Consider the following 21,682-nt stretch of genomic DNA (forward strand, 5'->3'; position numbering starts at 1 on the left):
ATCTCCTGGTTGTTGTACTTGCCGCCATTGCTCTGCTGATACTGTCAGCCGAGTCAATGCCTGTCTGGAGGTATTCGCACATAGCGTCTTTACCGTCCCTTATGATATTTAGGAACGCCTCCCTTTCTTCTCCCTCCGGGATGCAGTCAGCCGCTGTAGAAACACACTCCCAAAGTGTATGGCTAAATCTAGCAAGGGTGCAAGTAGCATTAATAGATTTTAACGCCATGCTACATGCCGAAAAGACTTTCTTAGCCATAGCATCGTATTTCTTATCGTCCCTGTCCTGTGGGACGGTAGGGTAAGCAGTCTTGATGTCAGTAGAAGATGCTGCCTGTACCACCAGACTTTCTGGGGATGGGTGTTTGGACAAAAACTCTGGGTCTGCAGAAGATACCCTGTATTTAGCAGACAGTTTTTTTATTTACTGCCGGGACGACATCTGGGGTTTCCCAGTTCGTCATTATTTTTCTTTGAAGAGCTTTATGAAAAGGTACTACAGGATCCTCCTGTGGACCTTTATCAAGAATATCCGTGAGGTCATCCTGTTGGAAAGCCGGTGAAGGTGTTGACCACCCCATAAATTCTGTAATCCTGGCCATTAAAGCTCTATAAGGGGTTTCAGCATGCTCCCCCGGGTCTGGCCTAGCGAACTCCACCTCTGGGGAAGTGTCTAAACCACTTGCCTCATGTAAGGAATCATGGAGTTCCTTTAATCTACGTTCCTCTGAGGATAACTCCTCTTGAACTGGGGTTGCAGATCCCTGCAACTCAAATGGCTCTTCTTGATCAGACACTTCTCCCTCTTCCATAATTGAAGACATTGTTCTCAATTGGTCTGAGCTCACAAAAGGGTGTGAAACCCATCTCCAAGGCAGAGGGTGCCAAACTTGTCGTAATCGGCCTCGAAAACGTCGATGTCGTCAACGCCGCAGGCTTCGAAAGTGGCGTCGAAAACAAAGGTGGAGGCCTCGAGGTCTTCGATAGAATCGGAATTCTGCTCGAGGATATCGACAATCTCGACGACATCGACATTGAAGACCTGGGAATAGCCACTGGGTGCGCCGCAACCGAGACTTTCCTTGGCGTCGACGCCGGTGTTGAGGATGGCGTCGAGTCGACAGACCCGTGTATCGAAGGTCCCTTCGACAACGGCGTCGAAGACACCGACCTCGGCGTCGACAGAACCTTCGTCGACGGCGTCGACGGAACCTTCGAAGGATTCGAGGTCTTTGCTTTACTCGAGGGTTCGTGACGCGCTCGAGAAGCTTCCTTCGCTGGGTGCTGCGACTCGCGGCGTTTTAGACCTTCGGGTCTTTCGACCAGAGCATCGCTCTCGGCAGTCTTCGAGGGGGGGGTCGAGGCCGCTTTCTCGAAGACGCTCATCATATTTTTTCGGAATTCCTCCCATTCAGCCCGGGAACTATGCTTCGTGGGGCAAGGGATTCTCTTAGGTGAAACAGAGGAAGAGGAGGACGAAGAAGGGGATCTTCGGCGTCTCCTTTTCGAGTGCTTTGATCTCGAAGAGTGATGGGTCTCGCTTCGAGACCTGGAGCGCGAATGGTGACGAGGAGACGAATGTCTCGACTTCGTCGAGAAAGAAGAAGCTTTAGAAGTCTTACCTTTTTCCAGCTTCCCCCTATGCTCCTTCAGGGCTTTAGCTGTCATGGACATACAGTCCTCACACTCCGAACAATGGTGTTCAGCTCCCAAACACAACAGACAGACCCTGTGAGGGTCCGTTAGCGACATCTTTTTTCCACAGTCTCTGCATTTTTTAAAGCCGGACCGAGGGGTCGTCGGTTCAGACGAGGAAGCCATCGAGTATGGATCGAATATCTCGAGGAAAATGAAATAATATATCTACGAAACTGAGCAACGATATTCCGAGGCACTGAGTAAGTGCGGAAAAACGGAACTGAGCAACAGACGCTGCGCGCGGCCTTTATAGGCCCGATGACGTTGACGTCGATACGGCGGCTGTCGAGGGACATCGACTCGGCGGTCGACGCGCAGCGCCCTCTAGAGAGAAAACATTTCCGAGGCCAGCAAAGCTGGAAAGAGATATCTAAGATAAGGAATGCGTCGGAGGACACAATCCCTTCGAAAGGCCTACACTTGGCGATGCAGATTGAGAATAAGACTAGATACAGCTAAAGCCTACACCTAACAGTGCAATTTGGGCAAAAGACTAAAGACAGCTAGAGTTGAGAGTCCTGCATAATGGGATGAAAGGCCTAAACCTGACAGTGCAATTTGAATACAAGGCTAAAACACAGCTAGAACCTACACCTAAGAGTGCAATTTGGGTACGAGACTAAACACAACTCCAGGGTGAACAGCAGAGTTGGAGAGGCGAGGCCAAGCCTGTGGTACTAACCTTGACTCGTGAATCGGAAATAGCAAAACAAGAAAGAAGCACACACAGCTGGTGAGTTGGCAAGCGACCTGAGAGACGGTGTGTGTTAAAGCGAATGAAGTAGCAGCATTATATCACAAGGGAAGGCTGCACGTGTGTGAATGGGACACGAAGAAAGGCAGACCTGTGAATGAACTTTGAAGTAAAAGGCAGCTGTGAGACCAGCAATGCTAAGTAACGGAGTGGTGCAGAGAAAGGAAGTAGCCCATTCGAAAATCTCTGTGAAAGGTACAAACAACAAGTTATAAAGTGAACAAACAGCAAAAATGAATTAAGCGAGAGTAAACAAACTTTGAGTCGAAGTGGTCCTACAGTGGTCTGTAAAGAGAGCCACACACATTTGAAAGTCTTCAACATCCGAAAAGGGTCCGAGAACGATTGAGGGAGACCCAAAGTATAATAAGCCTGGGGAAGGGAGCCTCCCGGAAAGTTTGTATTGAACTGTGACGTGAGAGGTCGGAGATCGACAAAGGGGGACCTATGTGAACTGTGTGCTGTAAGGTCTGAGCCCGGCAGTTGGAGACCTTTTGTGAACTTTACGTTAGAATACAATTTTAAAGTCAAGAAAGAGACTTTAACGTGCAAGGCCAGGGGGGCCTCAATCCACGGTTTGGAACTGCTTAGAGTGTTAGAAACCGAGCCAGATTGTATCATATAGCCTTACTCTGTGAGGTTTAACGTGAGGAGGAGAGCTGGTTCAACTACCTTTATTCTTTTGAACAATGATTTTTCCTTTGCATACATTTCTCCTTTCAACACTTTGTACAAGAGATAGAGCAGGCATTAGGTTTTTGTTAGCATAGGTCATTTTGATTTGAGGGACTTCACTAGGACAGTTTTGTTTATCGTTTGATGGTCGAGACTACTTCCATCTTAGTTATACGGCAAAATAGGAGTTTCTCCGACCCAAACAACCCAAAATAAAGGTTTTGCAAATGTTATCCATTGTGTTAGTGTCAATACTTGTGATACCATGCCTTTTCTACACCTGGAACAGGGAACACTATCCATTTGGAACTTTTGCTGGATTTATACCTTTCTGTTGAACTTGAACATTTATGCACTTTTCACGCCAAAGACAATACCCTTAACACCTTAGAGTTACTTTTAGAATGAAAGGGCTGGTATTTCGGACACAGTACATTTTTGCTATGGACATCTTGACACAGGACAGACACTTAGTTTTGGTTGAGGTAGGGAAATACCTCCTAGATAAGGGACAGTGATGCATTTTCCCAACCCCTTTATTATTTAATAAAGGTTTATGCCAACCACCTTGAGTCCGTTGTGTCCACGTCATATTCCTGGTTCCTCATAATACACACAATTATTTTACAGTGCATCCTCTAACCCAATATTGTTGGGTAGGATTATACAAGTGCACAGTGAAACTATTTTTTGTATAGGAGAGAATTACCATAGCATTTGTGAAGATCTAGGCCTAACGGAACTCTGAACACTTGGAAAGCATGCATGCTTTATGAAAAAGCAATGCAGCTGTTTGAATATTCATTGCCCTAATGACATGTACGAGTAGTGCCAAGCATATTCCATAGCCGGAGCATATTTACCTACTCAAAATACTTATTGGGCAGATTATAGTTTCATAACGCGTTAACTTGCAGAGTAACCACTTCAAAGCACCTGTGTGACATATGTGCAAAGAACATGAATCATGGTATGAGGATGCACATCCAAGTAGCCGCTTACTTACAGTCAGAATCCGATAATTGGGCTGGCATTTGGGTTACACAGAGTGGGTGATGCTTTTGCTAAGGCACCAGTGGCTATAGAAATTCTGGTGGTTGAATGTTATTCATAATACAACCAATATAAAACTACTGTCGCTTATGCCTTTTTAGTTTTTGAGACGGTGGGAATTGCCTGTGTGCGCTGCCAAAACTCTGCTGAGTGGTACAAAGCGGAAAGGTGGGTAAGCAAAGCTTAGAGGGAACATTGCCTACTGACAACAAATTTGCTAAGGTGATCGGGAGGAACGCAATGACACATTTCCACCTTTGAATTCTAGTGCCCGAAACGAAAAGGAGTCATGGTAGAAAAAGGAACTCCACCGATGTTCTAGACCTAGACACTCTAGACAGTGTTTATGGACAGCTGCCGCTGTGTACGGACCCCACAGGACACACACAATGCAAACCCTTTATGCTTCAGCATACACAGAGAAAAATAGGCAATCGTAGGAACCAAACAGGAAGCTAAATTCTGACAGGACAAAAAATAACAAATTTCCCACAGGTGCTACTGAGTGTCTGATCCCAAACGCATGGCGAAAAGGACTGAAGGGCGAGGCGCAAAGCGGGGCACAGGGATGCACTGGCCCTCGCATAAAATTTTTTAAAAAAGGACAAAAGCTTTATGGTGTTCAAAAAAGTGCTCCGGTTCTGTCGCAATGGTCGAAATGTTTCATAAGTATGACAAAGGGGGCGGAACGTAAGGGTACCGTGAGGGGTCAGTAATGGAAGGCAGAAAACTGATTGTAGCTTTCTCAAAATATGACATTTTTATTTAAGTAAATATTTTCAAACAAAGCCTCGCTTGCCCTACTCTACCAAGGGATTCTCTACCTACTCTACAGGCTAAGGGAGCAACCTCTAGCATGGGTAAACTTGCCCTCACTCTAAACAACAAAACATACACAAGAAATTATATAGCAACAAAAAGCAATAAACAATATCTGAACGGCCTTCACTTGTCCTGGGTAAGATCCCTTCAGGGGTTGTGCAATTAGATTTAATATGAGGTTGAGAGATATTAAAATGGCAATAGGCAATTATCTTTTTAGGTACATTGGGAAAATCTTCCCGTCAGAGGAAAAATACGGTGTCTTATCCATCTTCTCACTACCCTGGGCCCCGTCTCCTCCCAGGTGATCCTCCCACAGCACACCACCCCCAGGGTTAGGATCAGGAAGCATTGGTCTTTCTTAGGTCACCTGGGAGGAGACTTTAGGCAGGGGTTCAGTGGCGGATCGGTAGAATTCTTCACAGATGTGAGAAACTCATGGTGGCAACAAGTAAGACAGACACAATGAATCACAGTTCAAGGGTGTTTACTGAATAAGGAATGCGGTATGGAGGTTGGAAAAACGCCTATTCTAAACCTAAATCTAAGATTGGAGCAAGCGTCGACCATCAAATGAAAATAAGGCAGTCCTAGTAGCGCTGTGTCAAATAAAAAGGGCCTATACCAAGAAACCTATTGCCAAGCCTTATAACTAATACAAAAATGGGTGTGGGATAGTTCTCAAGAAAAGAAAGAAGTGTTCTCAAATAATATGTCAGGATGCAGTAGCTTGGGTCTCCCTACCCCACGTTTTGACCACAGGATGAGAGCTTGGAGCAAAGTACAGTCTCATGCTTCTCCAGCACGAGACGACAGTTCTAATGACCACTTTCGGGACCGTCAATGGCTAAGTCTCGTCTCACTTGAAAGTCTCTTGCCTTTGAGGGCCTTCGCTTGCCCAGTGTACCGTTGACATTTGCTGCAAGACACTTGTGCTATTGTTCGTGGTCTTAGGCTCACTTTCTCAAAGGTTCTGTGGGCCGGGGACGAAAAGGGCAAGGTCACTTCTCTCCTCGCCACCCTCTCAATTCCTGCCGTCTTTCTCCTTCGTTTGAACTGCCGCACCCAATTAGCCATCTCGTTATGCTGTGTGCCATGCTCAAAATGCGCTCTCTGGTTCCACCTTTTATCCCAGTGGAGAAGGGAAAGGGCGGTCAGGTGTGTGTGTGATCAATTGCCTGACCCTTGTATTGGGACATGTCAGGTAAACGGTTCTGGTGTTAGTCTGTTGTCCTTTGTGTTGTGCGAAAGTGTTCGTGTTGGGAAAAAGGGGGCAGACGTTTGGGATGTCCTATGTGAGAGGATGGGGAAAGGGTGTCAAAGGAAGGGGGATACCGTGTCTCACACGTTGGTGTCCCACTCCCTGAGGACTCCAGCATCCAGGTGATCCTCCCTCACTGGTCCACCCTCAGGAACTGCATCCAATAGAGATGGCCGTGTCCTGGCCACCTGGATGACAGATCCCCGGGGACGAGCTAGGGAGGCACCTCCAGGTTTCTCACACAGTACTAGAGTCAATCTAGGCGTGATGCAAAGCTTGGATCACAAAACCATTTTCAGGGTTTATTGGGGCACAACTCTCCAGAACCTTTTTCAGATATCTGTCTAGTCAAGCAGTTTTACTTCCCAACACCAGGCCAACCTGCTGAATCAAACACCCCATGCATGCAGAGGAAAGAGGAGAAAAAAAGAAATGCTTGCAACAGGGACAAGCTGGAATTTTGGTTCAAACAAAATACACTTTGTTAATCCCGAATCATCCTCCGTCCCGCTATGTGACCAGACAAAATACCTGAATTCAAGCTCACCTCAGTCACCAATTTCAGTGTCTCCTCTCCCAGGACGTACACAAGCATTTCCCGTGCAGTCCGAGATACCCGGTACAAGAAATCTGGGGGGCGTGCCTCCCCACCACTTCTGGCTTGAGCTTTGGGTTGAGCATCCACTGATGGAATATTAGAGATTGTACAGACCAGAAAGGCAACAATGCATGCCTGCATCAGAACACTGTGGCTCTTAGACCAAGAACAACATTGGGAAAACATGATGATTTCAGGAGCTGGCTGACAGGGAAGAGAAACCTGCAAAAGAGAGAGAAGGGTCAATGCAGGAGGAAGCTACCACTCAAAAAGCATTAGATGAACATGTGTTCCAAATGGAAGATACTTCAGAGTGAGGTCAAGTATGGTATATTCATGGCAATGGTGGCAGCCACTGCATTCCTTGCACAAATAATGTGTTCCGCAAAGCACAGAAACAGTGTAAGCCTCATCCACAGAATTGCACATCATCTTGGTAGCACCACATTTCTAAAATGCAATAAATAATCAAGGCCTTGCGTGTTCAAAGCCAAGGCCACCAAAAGGAAACCACATCATCATGTACTTCTCATGTGATAGCAAACTCCATAATTAAGGACACTTGAGTAACCAGAGTGCAGAATTTGCACCCACCACTAGTCATTGGCTAGCAATATTTGACTCTTGGCGAATAATACATTGTGTGCTTTTTTGTATCTACAGAATTGAGGTGGAGAGTGGCTTTATTACGGTTGGCTAGTATCTTGCAACTTCAACTTTTGCCCCATGCTTACTAAGTACACAAATGAGACAACCACTTCAGACAACCATTCAAAAGGACAGAACAATTCTAAGTAGAGACAACAGCTCTAAACTGCATATCAAAATTGCGTAATCCCTCAGGAGATAATCACCCCAATCCTTTCCTCTGTGCAGTCACTATATGACTAATGATACACCCAACCCAGGCCTCACTATTTGAAGGTCAATATATCACTCGGGACAGTAGATCATTTAAAGAAGACAATGACCCATCTCTCACCTAAGCAGTGCATCATAATCATGGCCACACCATCCACAAACTGGGTGACAGCATCACATCACCACGAAAAAGCTGATTTTAACAGGATAGGGCGCTCTCTAAAGGACATGAAAGGACCACGTTTTATTTAGGGGACTGTGGAGGGTTAGATGAACTCAACATTCTTTGTTATGAGAGGGGGCGGAGACAGAAGTGATTGAGATGGTGGCTTCTACCCAAAGTGCATCCCACAGGGTGTATGGAGCGGTTTTACCTGGGCTTATCAACCCCCTCCAAGATGCCCAGTTTTATCATTTAAGGCTTCAGGTACCCAGAAAATGTACAGGGGACTGCAAGCCCCAGTAAACCTCGGCCCTAATAGAAACATACTGTGGAAGACAGAATCAACATATCCACATTTCCCAGCTGAAGGTATGAGATTATCAACTGAATGTATGATAGGATATATGATAGGTTATTTGTAACGCAGTTAATACCCAGAGGTTTCTAAGCACAGACCGGGGATCGAACCTGTGTTGCTCTGTGTCGTCTTGCTTTCAAGGCTAGTACGTTGCCCTCAAGCTATCCTCCCAAGAGGTAAATTGCGATCTGCTCTTAGACCATGCAGTCAGGCGGGAATGCCACATCTGCTAGTGCAGGAAACTTCGATGACCCCGGAGCCGTAAGCTTACTCGTAGGTAATTCTAAAATAACCCCGATGTCCGGCTCATATGTAAAGCCTATGAGCCAGCAAATGAACCCAATAGGGCTATTTTAGATCCTGCCCAACAGCAGGAGATTATAAATCAGGAAAGAACAGCCCAATAAGTAAAACAAGAGAGAAAGGGCCATAGAACCCCAAAATGGGTCATCTATTGGAAAGAACAATCCCGTACCAGCTTATAAAGATACCAACCAACTCAGGAGTATAAAGGAGCCCAGGTAAAGATTGTGAGAATGTTACTTAAACCATGGTAGCAGCAGCAGAAACTCATATAAAAGGCAGAGGCCAGAGCACCAAAACCAGTGGTGTGCAAGGATGGGAACTCAGAGCAAGGTTTCATCACAGACGCATGAAGAGAAACTGAAGGCATGAGGGCTGGCCTCTTCCAATGGAAATAAGCACAAGGAATCTGAAGTAGAGGCTTTTGGCAGGAGGGTTACAATATAATCTGCATTGATAGAAAAACTCTTTACAGCAAAAAAAAAATAGAAGGTCTGAATCGAGGGTACTACCTGGATGGAGGTGGCTGCCCAGGTAAGCATCTTGTGTGTCTTTTAATACATTACAGCTGGACATTGATAGCAGCATTGAATGATTGTTTACAAACACTTTAGTTGACCAGATTTGAGAACATAGTTTAGCGTCTATTTTGTGCAAGATACCTTTGCGGCGCTCTGCTGAGATGGTACAGTTGGCATTGCCCAGCAGACAAATGGCTCTTTGAGCCCAACTTGAAAGTGTCACAGGATCGATGGGTTCTCCTGTGTTAATAGCCGCCTCTGCTAGATCCATTATCTTGGCTAGAGGGCCTGTAATGTCCAGTACCCGGTCTTGGCACGACTTCCAGGCACGATCTATACCTTTTCGTGGATCTTTAATATTCTTTCCTAGGAAAGTAATCATCCTGGAGTCCAACTCCGGTGTTAGGGCCACTTTATCTGGTATTTCGGGGCGTGGACATTCCGCTCTAAGCTTTGCTCGGACCTCTTTGTCCAATGGCTTACGAAGCCTGCTCTTGATATAATCTGTTGTCCTAGAAGATGACTCCCAATGTGAAGATCTGGGGTGTACCAGATCCTCCGGCACAAACATCCCTTTAGAGGAAAGGGAATCTGTGCTTAATTTCTTAGGGATGGGGGCTGCCACAATCCCTGAGGTAGAGGGTCGCGACTCGATTGAGTGTGTATCTTCTTCAGAGGAAGCTGGAGACTGACCGTGAAGGTCGAGCTCCTCTTGATCCTGGCCCTGGTGATATTCTTCTGGGCTTAGAGATGTGATATCCCTGAATTCTTCCTCCGGATAGGAGGGTTCATCTGCGGAAGGGGGCCCCTTCCTGTCCAAAAAGGCTTTCTTAAGCCTGGAGAAGGCGTCTGATAGGGCAGCAGTGGCTGGTTCTGACTGGCTCGGGGGGGGTCGTAGAGTTCTTACTCAGGCGAGCCGGTGTACATCCCCCTTCTGAAAGGTGCTTTCTTTTTTGAGTCTTTTTCTTTGGTAGGGATTTGTCTTGCAAATGCTCCTCCATGTCATCCAGGCGCTGCTGAATAGGCATAAGCATTTGTGTCACCGCTTTTTTTATGCTGGTCTCCACTGTGGAACCCAGTACCTTCTTTAGGCTGGAAGCCATAGCCACTTCATCAATATCATAAATCTCTTCCTCCTGACCAGACCAATCCTGGCCTTCTTGAGGGAAGTATTGTGCTGCCATATTATAAGCACCCTTCAATTCACCCTACCTTTTTTTTTTTTTTTTTTTTTTAAACGTATGTGTGGGCAGACTGCCTTCTCTCAATGCCCACTGAAGGAGATGAGGAAAGTTGTGGAAAAAAAACCTAACTATAAGGGCAGGAAGCAGCGATCCGCTGTGTCCTTTAAATTCCTCTTTTTTTTTTTTTTTTATGAAGTCCGTGAAGTGCAGCTCCCGGCACTCGCGATCGCTAATCCGCTGTGAAAGTAAAACGGAAAGCGATCGCGAGCGCCAGAAAACTGAGGAGCGGACCTGTGACGGCAGGCGCTCCCTCTGGTGGCCGCTCGAGGCACCGCGGTCACTGAAGGACTCTGCGGTTTCCCCCAAGCCCTGCGAACGCAGGTCGCTAGAAAAGCGAAGGGAAACCGAGCCGCGGGTTTACGCTCGCAATGAAATAAATATAAACAAACAGCCGAACGAAGGCTGAGAAGGCGAAATACTCTCCGGCGCCGGCCGGAAGCGGTCGGCGTCGGAGAGTAAACACTGACACACGCGAGGAGCGCTCGACGAACGAAGTCGAGAAATTAGCTCTCACTATTACGCGCGGCGAACGTTGCGCAAATCATGCGACAATCACCTCAAATACATATTAAACATAATAAACAGATCCAGAAAATGATGTACTTATCTCTTGCTGTGAGCAGCAAAGAAAGAGGAAGTGGCATCATTTTCAGGACTGTTTATGCAGGGACTTACCTTGCCATTGGACGTTTCAAGTCACATGTTGGTGACCTCTTGTTGAACTTTTTCACAGTCCTCCTGGGAAATGGAGTTTTCTTGTGTTTTTTCAACCCTAGAGATTTTAGAGTGTTTTTGTCTCGTTACATATATATTTTTCAGCATTCTGAAGAAATATTTCTTGCTGCTGAGCTTCCTTTAATAATTTAATAAAAAGAAAGAGAAACATAATGGGAGCCTCCGGTCTTGACATAGAATTAGGTTTTGAGGCTTTTATTTTGGAGGAAATCTAATCTTGATGTGCAAAGACTACCTGGACAACCTATTTTGTGTTTTTCTCCTCTTTGACACCGTTTTATAGGAGTTATCCTGTATGATTTCTTGCACATTTCGCAGTTCCCCTGCGCCATTTCCAACCCAAAAGCCTGAAACATGAATACCTCAAAGACACTAACTAATAACTACGGCCTCTTTTGTGTCGCTGCTTGGCCTCCCTACAGAGAGTTAGTAGGAGAGTGTCCATTATACAAAATACAGATAAGCGGGGGATACAGTAGATGGCAGAGTGTGACATAGGGAACCCTTTTATTTTTTTACACCCGAGGAGATGGAAGTAGCAGAACTTGAAATTGGGAGACATATTGTAAGACTCTTCACTTTTAAGAAGACCCCTTGCCACAACACTAATGGGCATACAATTAGAAATATTCTAGCTGTCAAATTGCAAACTTGGAAAAGATGTTCATACGCTCACCTACCAGAAGGGAGCATGGTGAGGTTCAGGAGTACCACACAGGCAGCATGCAACATCTAACGGAAGCAACTGTACCATAGTGTATATGGTGTACCACCCACCAAGCCCAAACACACCATAGATATTTTCCGCCACTGTGGAACATTTAGAGGCAACGGAGTAGATGTGGACTAGCAATAAAAGAATCTGCAAACTTTTTCCTCTGCACATTCTTTATCTTTGAAAGATTCCTACAGGACTACAGATAATGGGTGTAATTGCCACTTTTACTCCCCAAGAATAGGCAAATACTACAAAAAAATAAAAATAGGGAGTAAAAATACTTTCAATAAAAAAATGGGAAATGGACACAGGAGCTTGTGCACCTGCTTTCACCCACACAGATCCATGGATGTGTTTGGACCAGTAGTTCCTGTAGTACTACAGGAAGAAACGATTATAATCGTGGAAGAGAGCAAATGTATCTTTTAATGTGCATGAATAACCTTATTCTGCACAAAGATATATTTCAGTTTTACAGTTGAACTTATTTGTGCTGGTTTAGAATATACTCCCATTTGGGACTGGACTCATGTTTTTACTCGCTAAAAAAAAAAATCATTTTACTCCCAACTTTCAAAAATAGGCACTTCAAAATCTTATCTGGAGCACTGGCCTTATGTGACGAATCTAGCAATATCGTCCTTTATTCTCTGGAGGGAAGCTTCCCTTACGTGGCCAGGGAAAGGAAGAAGCTACCAGACTCTGACCCTGTGAGTGGCTATCTGCAGTAGGACCACGTAGCGGAAGACAAACTCAAGAGGGCCAATACAAAAATATTAGATCCGAATAAGCCTGGAGATATAATTCCTAATCAACTCTGTGGCTTTACAAAATGCCTGCATGGCTTATTGTGACAAAGACTCCCAGGTTTTCACGACCAACAACCTTATACCCCCCCCCTGTTTAGTACTGTACGGAGAGGAGGAAGAGGGTGGAACAATGAGGATGACCAGAAGTGGTAAGCATACGCCACATTCTAGTCTTTACAAAGTGTTATTGAAGCCAGGAAGCTTAAAACACACACAGCTGACCAGAAGCAGCTGAATGAGAGGCAGCTTAGTGAAAGGCAGAGACCAAAGCTGTTTGCAAATTTTTCTGATGCCGGTCGGAATGCCATAGTCGAGCAGACAGTGAGAAGCAGCACAGAGGCTGCCGCGAACTGCATGCAGGGGGACCGAGCCGAAAGAAGTGCAATGCTTTGTGACCACTGGCCGTTGGTGCCACCGAGTGCAAAGGAAGGCAAAGCAAGAGCACACCGGCTGACATAACGCACGTCCAGCCAGCGGACCGAAAGGGAAGGAGAGACGCGAGGAATGCCAGAGCCACCCAGTAAGCCCAGGGAAAACTAACAGTTTACCGGGGCGGTTGAGGATGAACAACACATCGCCTTAACAGCACGAAAGAACACAATTGAAACCATTGAAGAGATTGATACAAGTATGACAAAATTAAGAAAGGGTCGGTGACCCAATGCTGGAAAAAGAGACCAATACAAGTAACGAGCAGTATTAAGAAAGGTTTGGTGACCCACGATTTAGAAAGATAGAGCGCTACAAGTGCGAACAGCGTCAAGAATGGTTTGGTGACCCAACGCTTGGAAAGAGAGAGGGATACAAGTACGGACAGTGTTGAAAAAATGGTTGGTGACCCAATACTTGGAAAGAGAGGTTAATACAATGACAGTGTTAAGAAAGGGGCGGTGGCCAATCATTTGACAAAAGGAGTGGACACAAATAAGAACCTTGCTAATACAGGGACAGTGAGTCAATATTGGAAAAGCATTATTTCTTGGATGAAAAAGAGTGAGTGGAGAATGGAAATGCCATGGCAGGATAGGGAACCAGGCAAACCGCGAGTCTTGGACTCGCACCAAACAAGTGGAATGATTGCAAGTTACAAGGATATAAAAAGCCGTGGCAGGACAATAAACCAGGTACTGTGCAAGTCTGGGACCCTCACCCAAGAAGCAGAGTGGTAATATTCTGGCAGGAGAGTAAACCAGGAGTGAGAAGAAGTCATCCAGAAACCATTGAACAGTGAGAACGGAAACAAAAAGGGAAGACCTATACCCATTTTTAGGATAGATAAGAACGTTGCAAGTACCCTGGCAGGAGAGTATACCAGGGGTATACAAAGAAACAGTGAATGGAAAAGGGAAGGACCATACTCCTTTAATAAACTAATACAGAATGTGAAGTTGACCATTCAAAAAAACTGTGTGCTAAAAGAGACTGAAGGTAAGGATCATTACCCTGGATTAACCTTATATATTAACAGGGGCACTGTTGAGCGGCTAACCAAGATGGCCGCCACCTGAGAGGCTCCTGACCTCGGCACAAATATCCTCTCACTTATCCTGGTACCGGACCACACGTCTTGCACCAAAAAAATAGAGGAACCGTGAGTCGAGGTGCCTGAGCACCCCCCGGTGAAGTGCTGATCGGAATCGCAGCCTCCAGGCACAAGAACCGTCACGTCTTACTGAGGCGCCTGGCCCGTGGCCATTGGTGTGGGGGAGGAGCAGGTCGCAAACGCAACGTTCTGGTCCGGCAACAGCTGTGGAGGAGTGTTCAACAGGGTATAGCTGCGCACCCTGCCTGGCACAGAGAAACTTGCTGCGGAATCCGCCAGAGGCACCAGCCCGGCCAGTGAGCCCTGTGTCCACACTGCAGACCCTCAGCTCTGTGCCCCTGTCGGGGCGTATTTCTCCTGTGCCCACTCAGACGCGCCAGCTCCCCCTGTGTTGGCGGGGTGTGCACCACTCTCCCCCGGGCCCGCTCGCACTCCCAACCTGCAGCGATACACTGTGGGAGCCCTTGACTGAGGAGGAGCTGCTCGGCGTGGGGGGGTGGGCGAAGCAGGCCGGCACTCCCCGCATACCCCTCAGGTCTATGAAATAGGGTTCTCACAGCGGGCAGCAGAAGTCCCGACCCTCGCGGAGTGCACTGCCCCAACTCCTGGCAACACCCTACGGCTTTAAACCGGCCATCCCCGGGCCTTACTCACACTGACCACTGAGTGCGCAGCCGCTGCAGATATCGGAACTGGAGCGGAAGCCGACAACCTTGCACACCTCTGCAACCTGGTGCGTGGGGCACAACCACTGCACCCCATCTAATGCCACAAAAGTCTGGCTGTACCATGGCCATAAGGATGTATCCTGTTTCAAGCCCTGGACATCTGAGGTACCTTAAAACATCACTAGCACCGCTGGCCCGCAATCCAGGGGAAACTCCAGGACCAACATCCCCTGTGCCCCCAGGTGCAAATAGCCCACAGTTCGCTCTCCTGCATTCTCTCTGAGGTGAGGCCCCCTTCAAGGACAGTGGGAGGTGAAACCCCTTGTTGGAATACCGCTTCCCTGGTGCGTCTGAGCACTTCCACCACCCAATCCTGGGTCTTGAGTGAGGCTACATCGTGCTGCGCTACCCTGCTAACCCTAAATTCAAAGACACTGTGGTGGGATCTCAATCACGCAATACGGCACCCAACTCCCCAGCAAGAGGGCGCGGGCAGACAGCACACTCACACCACTCTCCACGCCCAACGGAGCCGACACACACTGTCTGAAGAGAGACCTGCAAACGTAACACGCCCAGAGATGACGCCAGGGCCCACAAGCTAGGCCTGCAAGTGGCCCCCAATGTGTAGGAGACACCAATTGTGCCGGAAACTGCCAGATAAGGAGAGCTCCACGTGGGCAGATAACGCACATAAATACAGACCCGGTGCTGCACGCCGTAGCGACTCGCTGCGGACATGGTGAATCCCAAAAAACAGGCGAGGATGGAGCAATTTGCTCTGCTCTACTGGCTCTAAAAAACAGCACGGACAACCTGGATGCGAAGATTGATGCACTTACGTGCAAAGTCGACATCTCGGCGAACCATATACACAAGCTATGCGGCCGGATGTCGGAAGCTGAGAAGAGAACAGGGGAGGGCGAGGATTACATAACTTCTTTGAAGAACGAGATGGCCGCCTTGCAGCAGACTGTGAAGAAGGTCAAGGCCAAGAACGAAGACCTGGAAGGTCGTTCCAGGAGAAATAATATGCGCATTATGGGTTGCCGTAGTCTAACCAAATAGACAAAATGGAGAAATTTGTGAAACAACTCCTGGTCGACATCTTGGAAAACCCAACCCTTTCAAACTTGTGCATGCTCGAACGTGCGCACAGATCTCTGGCACCACCCCCCTCCCCCCGGTCGAACCCGAGCGCCCATTATTAGCCGGGATCTTCTGCTACAGAGTCTGTGATGCCCTGCTCAGGGCAGCACGAGACAAGGGGGAGCTGCGATGGGAAGGCACCATGCTTCGACTCTTTCCAGACTTCAGCCAGGCAGTCCAAGACCAACGGAAAACTTTCCAAGCGGTGAAAAAATACACTTTGGAAAAAGGGCATAAGATACTCCATGATGTACCCCGCAAAGCTTTGTGTACAGTAAACAGCTCAACGATGTTCTTCACCACTCCTGAGACTGCAGAAAGATCGCACTGAACATACCAGACCCCGGGGAGTCGCCTCGCCGCTCACCTTGACAGATTTACCATATCCTTTTGTTATGTTCACTTTGTATTTGCTGGTAATAAACCCCCACATTAGGGCTTGGGCGCCAAAATCAGTGGTCTCGTCTTATAGCAAATAGCCGTCATCGCCTGGAGTACAGGGCCGCCCTCGACGCCCCAATTTCCGCACCCAATGCAGATTGGTTTGAAATTGTTTCTGTTGTGGGGGAGGGGTGTCGAGTGGGGAGGGGATGGGAGCATGTAGGTTGTTGTTTCTGGAGTGGGTGGAGGGCGGGGGAGGAGATGTTAGTCTTCAAAGGTACATGACTGGTACAACATGGGGCGAAATTGAAAGACACTCTCCAGCTATCTCTACGCGGAGACCCCTTCACTTTGGCATGATATAGAATGCTGCAACAGTTACACCGCCGAATTCCCTAACAAGGTGGACATACATAACGCGGAAAAACTAGTCCCCATGCCAGATACAGGCGATAGCCGCGCCGTCCTGTCCATAATGTCATGGAACGGAAGGGGCCTTACTAATGGGGAAAAAACCAGGCTGATAAGTAATTACTGCAAAGACCATCGCACTAATATCCTTTGCCTACAAGAGATACGCTTGGCTAGGGGCACGGCCATTCCTCACATGCTGGGGTATTCGCAGATACGGGTCCTCACACACTACCCATTCCAGAGGGGTTGCAACGTATGTTTACAGCTCCCTAGACTTTAGACTCCACAAACAAATTACAGACGAAGAGGGGCGGTGCATGGTGCTGGCTGGGGAAACATTTGGGCTAAAACTACTACTTATAAATGTGTATGCACCCATCGTTCTTTCATGCTTGTGCTAAACACATCTACAAATTTCTGGGGTATAGTATAATTTGGGCCGGAGATTTCAACATGGCCCTTACTTTGGAACTGGATAGAGCATCCACTGCCCAGCAGTCCATACCCCATACCGCTCAAGTACGGCAAGTTATAGTACACCAACATGATCTGCATGATGTGTGGTGCGAAACCCACACAGACAAGTAGGAATACACATACTACTCCGGGGTTCATGCTTGCTCGTCCAGGATAGACTACATAACAGCCTCCTCCCCCCTGATGCGAAATGTGACCTTAATATTACCACGTACCCTTTCATACCACTGCCCGGTCCTTGCATGCATTACCGGTTCATTGAGCCCTCCCAAACACCCACGTTGGTGGTTTAGAACCACGGCCCTCGTCGACGTAGCGGTCCGAACTGAGATAGCCCAAGATATTGTAACATATTTTATCCCAAATGTAAACTCTGACCCTGTCCCCGGGGTGATATGGGAGGCCTTCAAGGTCTACGTGAGAGGGTGCTGTATCGCTAAAGAAGAGGGGGTATTGAAGGCCCTGAGAGGCACCATGCAGAGACTGGAAAATAGAATGAAGGCTCTAGGGGGTACAACTTGGAGTTTGGGACACAGACGAATTAAGAGTTTCTCTCAAAGCCCACGAGAGAAAATGTTGATCGCCCTCTGGGCGGATAGATTTACGAGAGACCCTTACGCCGCAACAAGATATGGCGAGGGAGATCGCCCTAGCAGGAACCCCGCGAGGGCAATTAAGCAGGAACGGCAGTTGACCCCAATCATGGCCATTGAGAATCAGGACGGCAGCCTAGTTAAGGAACTTCCCTCCATAAATACAGCCTTCAGGGATTACCATGAGAAATTATATCCCTCCCAAACCAGGGTGGCGCACAACATTATGCTGCAATACCTGGACGAGGTAGCATTGGGATGGTTGTACCCGGAGAGTGGGGGCGAGTTAAATAAACCGATCACTGAAGAAGAAATCCAGAAGTTATTCTCTCCCTCCCAAATGGTAAGGCCCCTGGGAATGATGGCATCACTGCAGAATTCGATAAAGCGTATGTAGACCTGCTCCTCCCCCATCTGAAAAGTATGTACGATAACGCCCTGGCAACCAGCTCCCTCCCAGAGTCCCCGAGGACAGCCCTGATCACTGTATTACTCAAATCGGGCAAAAACCCTCAAACATGCACTTCGTACTGCCCCCGTCACTGATTAATATAGACAATAAGATCATCGCAAAAAATCCTGACAGAAAGACTGCTCCCACACATCTCAGCACTGGTCCTCCCAGATCAGGCCGGGTTCGTAGCGGGCGGATCCACCCAACATAATTTGAGGAGGGTATTCGAGTTAATGCACAACATCGACCCTGACATCCCTATAGCGATAGTAGCACTGGACGCTGAGAAAGTGTTTGACTCAGTGGAATGGCCATTCCTTTGAGGTTCTCAGATGCTCTGGCCTGGCTCTACCATGGGTTAAACCGTTACACGGCCCCCTGAGCCGCAGTATACACTGATGGGATGATGTCGGAATTTTTCCATCCTGGGGCCCAAGGCAGGGCTGCCCATTCTCCCCTATACTTTTCACCCTGGTAATGGAACCACTGGCGTGCCACATTAGAGACCTGCATGCTCATTGGGTACGGTTCCAATCACATCTGAACATCATCTTGCTATATGCAGATGACATATTACTGTATGTCAAACACCCTAAGGACAATCTCCCCCCTACCCCCCACTGAAGCAGGAAAACACCAGGTTTGGCGAGTTCTCGGGGCTCAAAATCAACTGGACCAAGTCAGAGATACTGCCTCTGACCCCAGCAATGAGCCAAGCAGATAACGTCCGGGACTTCAGCTGGTGCCCCTCAGGGACGCGATATTTAGGCGTGTTGGTATCTACTGATGTGGGCGGCCTATATGCCCGAAAGTACATTACTACACCTGAGGCACTGGAACTAAAAGTAGAATCCTGGATACACCTGCCTATATCTCAGGCGGCTCGCGTAGCCTTAGCGAAAAATGGTCCTGCTACCCAAGCTGCTGTATGTGTTTAACAATGTCCCCGTCTGACCTCCAAGGCGCTTCTGGAACTGGGTTTGAAATATGATGATTAGATTAGCGTGGGCGGGCAAACATGCGAGGATCCCATATGACACCCTCACCTTGCAGTTGGAACAGGGCGGCCTAGAATACCCAGATCGCTGTGTCTACTACCTAGCAGCCCAGACAGTACATAGCAGGTTGGGACAAACCACCCGGACCCTCCTCATTCAAAGGTCGCCAGGGAAGCTGCACACCCAGACGACATTAGGGGGATGCTCTGGGGCATGCAACCCCGGCTCCCGAGCAAAGAAGTGCAATCCACGGCAATGACATCCAAGGCCTGGGTTCATATCCTACACCTGACAGGCGCATCAACCACATATTCACCTGGGCTCCCACTATACAACATTCGTGGAATACCATTAACGCACAAAAGCTCCTTCTGCGCTGTCTTTCGGAAGCTGGGTTTCCAGACACTGGGCGATTTGGTACAAGATGGGGTGTCCACAGCGTGGGATACATTACAGACCAAGGGCAAATGGACAGCAGCTACCCTGCTCATGTACTACAGGCTCAGAGAGGTACTCCGCTCACGTTGGCCTGACTTCCCCAGGGCACCTTCAGTCCACGCTACATTGCAATATGTGTTACACACACTGTCACCCCAGAAGCTAGTGTCAACATTATACAGGCTTGTCAGGGAGGGGAGGTCCAACCGCCCACTACAGCACAGGGCTAAATGGGAGGCCAATCAAGGGGTAACTTTGAACAACCACCAATCGAAACTTATAGGACGCCAAACCCGCAACATATCATTAAACAACCGACTCAGGCTGATCCACTATAAGTTCTTGCACCAAATATATTACTCCCCCCGCTACACTACACAGAATCTACCTGGAGAGGCCCTCCGCATGCATGAGGTGCAACTCGGAGGCAGCTGATTCTACCATGTGGTCTGGAAATGCCTGCAGGTGCGCCCGTTCTGGGAGGAGATAACTAGGGCCAAGTCAGAAATGTTGACTACCACCTGGGTGTATACTCCAGCCTTATGGCTTCTGGCTCTGATAGGAGAAGGTCCGCGGGGAGAAATAAAAACTCCTGGGGATGGCTTCGGTGACGGCAAGATATCCGATTGCCAGTATGTGGGGGAGGCGCACCGCCCCTACCTTTGTTAGATGGTTGGAGAAAATGAACCTTTGTGAACAGCGTGAATCCCGGTACGCTCAAACTCTTCCGCCTAGCAGCAGACCCATAGACTACTGGTCGCCATTCAGAAAATACTACTCGGACTGGGAACAAAATGGGCGAGCGGTGACACCTGAATCGTCATCCGATCTCGAAAGCGCAGTGCATGTGTTGAAGGTATCTGCGCATCCATAGTACTTCAAACCCGCGGATAATACGAAATCAGCCCCCCAGATTGTCGGGCACCGCAGCGCTGGAAGATGGTCAGACACTGTGCCTAACTACCTCATCTGAAAGTGAGATTGCCTATGATTGACACCTGTTGTGCCTTTATGGTAGTGTAAGGGATGATGGGAGGGGCGAGCGGTGGGGGGAAGAGGGGAAGCCGGGAATGTTCCGGCCCAGATTGGACCAAGTTGCATGCACGGTTGCGTGTCTTCAGAAAATTCATTAAAGAAAGTTTGAAAAAAAGAAGAAAAAAAAACGTATATATTAATGTATTGAATGCTGAAAACAAAGAAGCAAAGGGAAAGAGTTATTTTCCTTAAATCTGTGAAAGTTTAACTAGTGGAGAAACTCAAGGGAGAAGTCCCCCCACATTGAAACTGATCAGTCAAACATTATATGAGGAAAGAGACGAAAGGGGAGAGACCTTTGAAACAGTGGAATATTATTTGTATTCAACATATTTTCCAGAAGTACCAGACAGACACCAGACGTGGACTCCCTGCTCACTGTGCTCAGAGAGGCGCAGCGTCACCTCACTGATGAGGCCCAACAAGGCTGAAACACGTGTATGGGGTTGCTGTTGGTACTTCTGTTCAGAGAGGAATTGCCATAGCATTTCAGTGCTGGACTGCCCATGTCGGTGGGACAAAGACTAATATGCAAATGGATATTTCCCATCTGTGAAAGGTACAGTGAGCAAAAGTTGTGTGCTGCAAACTCTCATCTCAAAACAGGTTATCATGCCATGTTCTTTCTGGAGAGGAGCACCAGCTTCCTTTTTTGTAACATTGTTGTATGGTATCGTTCTATAGACCATTTGTTTGTAATTTGGAATGGTTCTATTGAGCTGTTTCAGAAATATGTGAACTGTTTAAATGACAATCAGATGAATTTGGAACTGACTATTACTAGAGGTTTTGAAGAGTTGATCTTTTTAGATATGAAATTTCAGGTTATTGACAACATACTGATATCTACACAGAAAACCTATGGCATCAGATTCATAGCTCCATGCTAAGAGTCACCATCCTAGACCACTCATTAATAGTATCCTGCATTGGGGAACTGAGCGTGAAACAAAGTTGTT

The 21,682-nt window shown here is 47.6% G+C and overlaps 1 protein-coding gene across 1 annotated transcript in view; it reads right to left on the reverse strand.

Moving 5' to 3' along the window:
• Positions 1–21,682, reverse strand: part of TMEM109 (transmembrane protein 109) — a 133,377-nt gene that overhangs the window by 84,582 nt on the left and 27,113 nt on the right. The window contains exon 2 of the mRNA XM_069628890.1: positions 6,811–7,083. Coding sequence (XP_069484991.1) covers positions 6,811–7,047 — 237 coding nt within the window. The 5' untranslated portion in view covers positions 7,048–7,083. The remainder of the gene's footprint in view (positions 1–6,810; positions 7,084–21,682) is intronic.

The sequence above is a fragment of the Ambystoma mexicanum genome, chromosome 12 (assembly GCF_040938575.1).
Source record: "Ambystoma mexicanum isolate Mex_15411 chromosome 12, UKY_AmexF1_1, whole genome shotgun sequence".
NCBI lineage: Eukaryota > Metazoa > Chordata > Amphibia > Caudata > Ambystomatidae > Ambystoma > Ambystoma mexicanum.